The sequence below is a fragment of the Gavialis gangeticus genome, unplaced genomic scaffold (assembly GCF_001723915.1).
Source record: "Gavialis gangeticus isolate Ggan-Ray unplaced genomic scaffold, GavGan_comp1, whole genome shotgun sequence".
In the NCBI taxonomy this organism is placed as follows: Eukaryota; Metazoa; Chordata; order Crocodylia; family Gavialidae; genus Gavialis; species Gavialis gangeticus.
This window is the reverse complement of record NW_017729013.1, coordinates 1,549,570-1,558,649: the sequence shown is the minus strand read 5'-3', so window position 1 is coordinate 1,558,649 and position 9,080 is coordinate 1,549,570. Positions and strand designations below refer to the sequence as shown.

The 9,080-nt window shown below is 42.7% G+C and overlaps 1 protein-coding gene across 2 annotated transcripts in view; it reads left to right on the top strand.

Moving 5' to 3' along the window:
* Positions 1 to 9,080, top strand: part of WBSCR17 (Williams-Beuren syndrome chromosome region 17) — a 375,733-nt gene that overhangs the window by 150,244 nt on the left and 216,409 nt on the right. For both annotated transcript variants that reach the window (XM_019511375.1, XM_019511374.1), the window contains exon 6: positions 1,871 to 2,068. In XM_019511375.1, the coding sequence (XP_019366920.1) occupies positions 1,871 to 2,068 (198 nt within the window). The remainder of the gene's footprint in view (positions 1 to 1,870; positions 2,069 to 9,080) is intronic.

Below are 9,080 nucleotides of genomic sequence, written 5' to 3'. Positions count from 1 at the left end.
TTTTTTTTTTTTTTTTTTTTTTTTGCAACAAAATGTAAAAGTAAAAAAATGCACCCTTTGCTTAGAATATTGGAGATAGGAGAGGCTAATGCACGTTTCATTGTATGAGCTGAAGAGAGGAAAGAAAAGAAAACCATCCACAAGGAAAGTGCTCTAACAGCTGCAAACAGAGAGAGATTTCTGTGCAGAGTTATCCCATTTTTCATGTTAATAATAGAGCTCAAGGAGGTATTCAGAAGGCTGTTTTTACATTGGTACCTATATTCCCAGCAAAGTGCTCCTCTGTGCAGGCCATTAGCTCTTCAAATGTGATTTTATTCATGTGTATGGGAAACTGTAATTTACTGAACTCACAGTTGAAACAGCTTTTCTGGCACTAAGGCAAGAGAGTAGCCACTTTTCTCCTCCATTTGAGCTTGATCCTGTCAGGTACTGAGTACCCACAACTCACACTAAAGGTAGCTGCAGTTGCTGACCCCCCTTATAGACTGGAGCCCCTGCCTATTCAACGGTTCTTGTTTTGAATAGAAATGACTGATCAAAACCCTAGCTCTAAACACTCTCGGATATTGCAGAAGTGAGCAGCTGGGGTCCATGTTGGGTTTTCAGTGCACATATCTCAAGAAAAGATAATAGGGCATCCTTTTATGTACTTAGTTATAATTTATTATATTTAGAGAGAGATTTTCAGAAGTAAGTGTAGAAGAAGGAGGAGGGTGAATCCCAAGTTGGGAAACACGTGCGCTCACACACACACACCCATACCCACCCACCCACACAGAGGAAATACTGTTTATAGAAGCAAATAAAGGAATTAAAGAACAATTTAGATGTATGCACTGAAAACTTTAGTGCCTCCTGGCAAGTCTTCAGAATATACTTTCAAAATTTTCCCCAGAAAAATATGCATGCACAGTGGGGCATGCAGAAATTTCACCTGTATGTGCAAAGTAGGTAATTATGTTCCCAATTGAGCATTTGTGTGTAATTACCCATTCTGCATATGTAAATATTGGCTTTGCGCGTACTACCTATGTAGGTGAATTTAAGCAGGCAGCATTGAAAACCTGATCCCTAATCACCACACTTCCTGATTTCATGTTAAATGACATGGAAATACATTTTAAAAACACAACATAATTCATAGCTAATAGAACTTCGTGAACACATCAAACCATTGCAATGCCGCTGTCTCAACACAAAGAAATTGTTTCCACTTTTGGAGACTCCTTCAATACTTTTACAATTTAAAGTCATCTTAGTTTGTAAAATTGTCTTTGCATGCATTGTAAGAGTCTCTGCTGGGCTGGTGGATTCTGCATAAAAAATGTCAATTGTGTGAGAGAGATCCCGGCATGTTTGGGCTGCTTATGCTGCTACTTGAATTCCATATATAGTAGCTGTAGCCTATCATCCCACTGATAACAGTTCCATATCATTGTTGGGTCTAGGCTTCTCCCAGGCAGGAAATCTCATGAAGTGGAAGCCCTGAAACCCCTAAAGGTCTCCCTGATGGCTAACAATGCTACAGTCTTTTACATTTTAGTAATATAAATCATTTTCCTTTGGGTATTTAGCTCAATTCTTACTCTCCAGGTACGTTTATAAGAAAGTTGCATAGTGGGTTAGGCGTGGCATGGTAAGCCACACTTTGAGGGACTCTCCAGCTTATATCTTTGCTCTTTCATTGAACTGGTATGTGACTTTGTGCCATAATCACTCTTCAGCAGATACTTTGCATTTGTTTTCCCTGCATGAAGTGTCACTGTTACAATTGAGATATGTGGGCTGCTCAGATACTACAGGGTCTGTCTTTGCTGTAAAAGAAGTTAAAGTCCCTTTCCTGCACCCTCCTTTTTCACCTTCTTAGGGCTGAGCCAGTTCTTTCACGGATCCAAGAAAACAGGAAAAGAGTTATTCTTCCCTCTATCGACAACATAAAGCAGGACAACTTTGAGGTACAACGGTATGAGAACTCTGCCCATGGATACAGCTGGGAGTTGTGGTGCATGTACATTAGCCCTCCCAAAGACTGGTGGGATGCTGGGGACCCTTCGCTGCCAATCAGGTATGTTGTAGAACCAGGGAAATGTCTATCCACCAAGAAAAACCGTTAATTGGAATGACTGAGTGATGGAGGGGGACAATTCTGAGGTCCTGAACATAATTCAGTCAAGTGAGACATGAGCGTGTGTTTTCCGAAGTTACTGTGGTGAAGGACTGTATTTCACTGTCCAAGTAAAAGGGAAGTAGCAGCTACAGACATGGATACAGGATCAGGGCCTCTTGTATGAAACAAACTCAGAACAATGAACTGTAGATAAGTAGATAGCTTTACTTGAAGTGATTCATTGATACTGTTAGCTTTTTAACTTAAAAGGGAGTTAGATCATTTTTTTTTTTATATAATGAAATTTGTCAAATAATTTCTAAGAAACTGCAGGTGTGTATTTACTTAGTGCAGCATTTTGCTCTTTTAGAACGGACTAAAACATGGAAGGATTTTACTCCCAGGCTTGTTTTACGTGAAGTTACAAATGTAGCCATGAAAAAAGACATACTTTTTTCCTAAGCTCCAACACAGAAGATCCAAGTGTTTAATCTTTCATCTATAAATATGGTTTTAAATCCCTGCTGACCAACAAATGATCAGGCTATTACACTAAAGATGTTTGTCCTCACAAAATCTGTCTCAAGCAAAAACTGTTCTAGTAAAGAAAGACATAACAAGAATCAATGGCTGAAGCTGGAGCCAGACAAATTCAAATGATAAATAAGGCACAATTTTTTTTATGACTGTGGGTGTTTAACCATTGGAACAAACAGCCAAGGAATTGGTGGATTCTCCATCTCTTGAAGACTGGCTGCCTTTCTGGAAGATACGCTTTAGCAAAATACATCACATGCTTCAGTCAGACTCAAATTATTGCACTCAATGTAAGGGTAACTGGGTAAAATATAGCAGCCTATGTTATTTAGAAAATGAGATGAGAAGATCTAATGGTCTCCCTGGCCTGAAACTTGGAATAATAGACCTAACAGGGGATTGTTAGTAGGCTACACTATTTCCAGAATGATTGATGTGATAGACCTGGAAAAAAAGCTAGCAGAAAATAACAAATTTGAGTTTAACCCTAACTCTCAGTGACTTTTTTTTAAGTAGGAGTTGGGTACCTAAGCCCCACATATATGTCTTTGAAGGTGTCCCCAATGTACCTGGTTGTTGGTGGTGCTTATGTATGTCATCTGCAATTACTATTCTATAAGAGATTTCTGATATTATGCTAATGCCCTGTTTTCCAAGAATGATGTGGCTGCCTTGAGCTGGGCTCAAGCATCCATCGTGGAAGCATGCCGTAGCAAGGGGGGTGAGCAGGGTGGGTGCCAAAGCAAAGGGGCACGAACAGGCACTGCCCAGCCAAGGCAGGGCACAAGATGAAGCTGCAAGTGGCTCATCTGGGGGGGGCATGGGGAGGGAGGGAGGGCAGCTCCCACCATTGCATGCTTTCCCAGGCAAGCATGGTGGGGGCGTGTGCCCCCTGGATCTGTGCGCAGGGCGAGGGCAGGCTGCCACTGTGGGGTTTGCCCTGGGCACCAAATTTCCTTGCCATGGTACTGCATATACCGGGGTTACAGGATTGACTTCTGCACCAGCTTATGATGCCCTTCAGTACGTATGAGTTGTAACCAATTGGTGCTTTCCTGGGCCTCTTGCTTGGGATCAAGCTGACACTTTCTATGCATTTTGTTGTCACATTGGAAGATGAAACTGTCATCTGACTTCTCTCCGTTGCTTGTCCAGCCTGATTTCCAAGAAGCTGAGGGGGTCATGTGTGTGCCGCTTTAATTTGTTCTGCAGCAGAGAGGCTTTACTGGTCTGCCAAAGCACTATCGCATCCATCGTCAGAGCATTAGGCAAGGAAAATCTCTGGGAAATGAAGCTGAAGTTTGATTGCGTGGAGTGGGTGGGAGTAGGATGGGGGGTGGGAAAGGAGTTGCAAACGCAGGTATCAGAGAGGCAGGTTGAAGCAGCTGAGATGGAACCGATGGTGATGGATGGATGAGATATGGCTGGGAGAGAAGGTTGCATTTTGGAGGCAAATTGGACAAAGAGTGAATGTGCTGTGCAATGGAGAAAGTGGAGTCAAACATGCTCCCCAGTGCATCAGCCTGAGACATGGGACAGTGCTGTTTCTCTTTGTGACAGAGACAGAGGGAGTTTTGGCAGGTTTGTCATATCTCCCTGTGCTGTCCACTACTTCTTTAGGAATTGACTTCCATGTGAGTCAGGAATTCAGCTATTCACTTGCTGTCTTGCCCTAAAGCAATTGCTTGGCAGGGCCACTCTAGCCCTGCTAAGCAATTCACATACTGCTTCTAAAAATAGGTTAGGACAGAACAGACCTCTCTGCTTTGGCTTTGCTTCTGGTCCTGCTTTTTCCTGCTCTTGCTACTGCTTAGATATGCTGTAGCTCCCGCTGACGTGCAGTCTGAGCACTCCTAATACTATTGATGGAGAGAATCTGATCACCTCTATACTGCTGATGGAGATGCTTCTCTGACATTTAAATAAGAGAATGACTGGCACAAGGTCAGGTAAGCTGAGTTGGGCATCCTGGCATGACAGAGTCCACAAGTATGGAACTCCGCATCGCAGGTCTTGGAGGCCAGGAATATAACAAGATTCACAAAGGGAGCTGGAGCCTTACATGGATATGAAGAATAGCTTGAGCTAATGTGATGGATCTCCTGAGTACGGAGGTTTTGTGCAGCAGTGTTTTAGGGCAAGTAGTTGGAGGCTCCATGTGCTATCTTATCTGTTGTAGAAGGGAGAGAATATTCTGCATGGAAGCTACAATCTTGAGGCAGCAATTCTTGGATGAGGTTCTTCAGGCTGTGTTGTACTGACAGTCAGTACGAGATTATCATAACGATCCTTTCTAGCCTTAAAATGTCTGAATGATAAAAAAAAATTTGAAATTGTGGAGTTGATGATGTTAAGCCTCAGGCTTCAGAATTTAACCAGTCTCTGAGATTTAGAGATCAGACTGAGCCCTAACATGGAAGGTGAATTATTCCACATCTGCTCATTTCCAGACTCTTACACCTTCTTCTAAGGAAGCCAGTGCAGCTCTCATTGAAGGGTGGCATCCGTGGCACATCCACACCACAAACAAAACCGTGCCAGGCAGCACTGTGCTTACAAACACCGTGCTGTTCTTCACGTGCTACCTCCTGCTGAACTGGAAGAAGTGTGCCCACATTCATGTGGCCCTGTGCCCAGGTTAATTAGCCCAGCCAAGAGCACTGTGCATGCAGCTGCAGCCTCAAGATGCTCCATGGAACTAATCAAGTTTGGCAATTCCTATAGTGCTACAATCTAGACGACCGCATTTGCTGTTGTGCAAGAAACTTAATGAGGACTAAGCAAAAGAGCCGTGATCTGAAAATCGTAATGGTGATGCACTAAAGACCGGGCAGACAGTAGCAAGAACGTATAATGAATTCTCTTTATTTTATTAGAGAGTCCAGTGACAAAGGAACTGATTTCCCAGTCTGTGAGGCGTGGAATCGCTAAGGTGATGAAAGGGTCTATGAGAATATGGATTTATAGGGTATGATGCCTTCAAATAACTACAGGGAAAAGAGCTTCCAAAACAGACACAATCTCCTCAATAATTTAACAACTTGCTAAAATAACATTATTATGTTGCATTAGGGGAAGGATTGTGAGAAAGATAAATGGGTAGTGTCCATAGCACAAGCTAATGAGAAATACTGCCTCTTTCCATTATAGTGTGTAGGTGCATACAAACCAGGACCAAACTACTGCAATTGTTTTTTTGTCATTCAGTGTTGCAACATGTACACAGTTGATGACAATGTTTACTGGAAAGAAATAGCAGTGTGTTCCTCCATGTAATTAAGCAAGGAATGATGAGAAATTCTTAAACTGTAAGATGCAAAGCTAGATGAACAGCCTCTTGTCTGTTTTAGAGGCTGGAGGCCTTTTGTAACAGAGGAACAAGAATGCAGTAAGGAGAGAATTATTTTTCAAATTTATACCTTCGTCATGCTTGGCTTTTGACAGTCCCCTGAAGAGACCCATTCATATGATGCATTAAAAAGAGGATGTTCTGACTTGCTCAAGTGTGCCTGGACCTACAGAATCTGCAGCAGAGAAGCTGGAGACAGCTGTGGGATTGCATTTGGAGATCATTTTTTCTCATGGATAATTCACAAGATATAATTACTCAGGCAAAGAGAGCTGATGCAACTCCTATAAAATATGACCAAATCTCAACCTGGCTCCAGTCTCCTGTTTTACTGCAATAATTTCCCCACAAGGAAAAAGGCCCTTTTAATGACCAGCAGGAGCAGTTTGTTAGACTCTGTAAAATACTGTGCCCTATATGTTTCTTCCTATAATGGTTCAGAAACTGTTACATAAAGATGTCCTGACTCCTGGTTCTTATTTATGCATGCAAGCATTTTACAAATAGAGCTTCTGTGCCAGACTTAACACAGTTGTTTTTGACCTCCTCTCTCAAAATCCTGATTACAATATAATGATCACATCTAAATTAGAACAACCACAATTTGAAGCCTGTAATTCACAATTACGGATCCTTAACACTATCACCTGTGGCCTACTCTAGATCTTGTGATTTGCTTCTTCTGGGCCAGTAGTTTGTATTTATGCATGGACTGTATTCGGTCATTAATGCCCTGGAAAAGTTCCGAGAAGCTAATAAGACACAGAAAACAAATCGAACAAAATCAACACCCTTTATATTCCATGGGAAGCACCAAAAGGTCATTTGGAAATGGTGTGAAATCATTGATTGATCATCTCGTCTGAAAGCAGCACATTCCAAAGCTGAAATTTAACTTCTCATGGTACTCAAAAAATTAATTTCATACCTGGCAGAGTGCCCCATAGCAGGACTCTCATCTCCTGGTAGTTGCTTTAGCCCAACTAGGAGGCTGTTCTGAAAGGGACCAGCTTCTCTTCTCTGAGTTCTTGAGTTCACGGAAGTCAGCTCAGTGAAACAAACCCATTATAGAAATTACCGGTATTTAGAAGATTTATGACCAGACAGGCTGATCATAGTCCATGCATGATGGACTCCTAGTTTATTATCTTCTGTGCATTTGCAGGAAATCTTCAGTTCTGGGGCACCGATTCAGGCAAACAGTTAAATGCACCCTCAAATCTATGCCTGCTCAAAAACCCAGTCAAGCAGATGCTTCAAGTTAAGCATCCTTCTTGAATAGGAATGCTTGCTTGAACTAGACTTGAAGTTGTCATGGTTTTTAGACACGTGAGCCCCCTGTGGGGAATAAAATCTCTTGGAGGGTCTGCAGGTCTGTTGACAATGTTGTGAACACGCTGTTCCTAAACGGATGCAATGGAATTTCCTGACATTTCCGTGTACCTTCTATACTCGACTGGACAGATCAGTTCCATCTGACATCAGACATACTGCTGAAGAATCCCTTTACTTACTTAGCAAAATGCCCACTTAATGGAAGTGAGCTAAAAAAGCTTGTTTCAGGGGATGGCTCAGGAATGACAAGCAGAGGGCAATATTCAGACGGCCTAGCATATATTACGACTGCTATGAAGCGGCTAGAAGATTAGGATGTTAGCTGATATCGTTGCAGCTGTTATATATAACATTCCAATTTTCTTAGCTTAAGAGACAGGCAAAGGTTCATTTAAAAGATTTCTTTTTACCAAAGCTCATCAGAAATGTGCCACCTAGCGGGATCGCTGGTGAGATTTGATCACAAGACAGAAGAAACTTTGGAGAGGTTTTGTCACAAGAAGACCTAACCATGGCCATTGTCCACTGTGAATGTATTTGCCTAGCTATGCATCCCGACAGGACCTGGCTGCCTCACCAGTGTTTATGGATTTATCCTCACAACACACCTCAGCAGGAGGGAAATATGTATTGTCTCCATTGTGCAGATGGCACATGGGATCAGATTTTCAGAAATTCAGTAGTGATATTATATTGTGTGCCTCCCAATTGTTTGTTGCCATAACAGCAGACAACTTAACAGGGCATCATTTTGAGAGGGTAGGTGCTCATCACATCCCCAAAGACGTCTCTTGAAAGTTCTGATCAGAGAAACTAAGTGATTTTATCCAAAGATGTACAGAGAGCCATTAGCAGACCTGGGAGTAGTAATAATGATATCCAGATCTTATAGAGCTCAGAAGACTGACAGCAGAAGGCATAGTCACCCAGTAGGTAGTATAAAGAGCCAGGAATGGAACCCAACTTAAATGTGGTTTGTTGGATTCGGATCTCCCAAGTACTAGTCTAGTGCTATAACCACACGACCACCCAGTACTCTACGGCAGAGGTGGCCAGCCTATGGCATGCGTGCCCCAAGTGGCAGAGGAAAGTGCTGTATGTATCACTTGAGCCCCAGAAGCTTAATAAAGGCAGGTGCCAGAATGGAGGTATGGAGGTAGCGAGCAGAATATGCACAGGATGCTACTGCTAGAGAAGATGTCAGGTTAACCCTTCCCTGGCCCCACAGCCACTGGTGAATTCATGGCTTTGGATCCCCTTGTTCTCCATTTCAATCTGCAGTCGTTGCAGGGCCAGAGAAGGATTAATCTGGCTCTTGGTAATGCCGCCTCTCACAACAGAGTCCAGCCTCTCTCCTGTCTGCTCCCTGCAGCTGCAGCCAGAGGCTCAAGCCCCCTGTCTCCATTCTAATATCCAGGGGCAAATGCAGTCAGGAATACTTCTGAGGGAGGAAATCAGCGCAGCACTCTGAGGCTAGGGACAGACATTACACATAAACCAGTTAAAGTGATCAGAAACTGGTTTAAGCCTGTAACAGAACAGATGTTCAGTGCACATAAACCAGTTTGAGAATAACTGAAACTGATTTGAGATAAACCTGGTTTAAGGTAGTATCAGACTTAACTGATTTGGGTCAAACTGGCTTATGCAATGTCTGTCCCAAACCTCTTCCTGGTTTAAGTTAAATCAGAGTCCTCAATCATCCCAGATGCTTTGCAACCCCGATGGGCTCTGCTCTGTGCTGCAGCC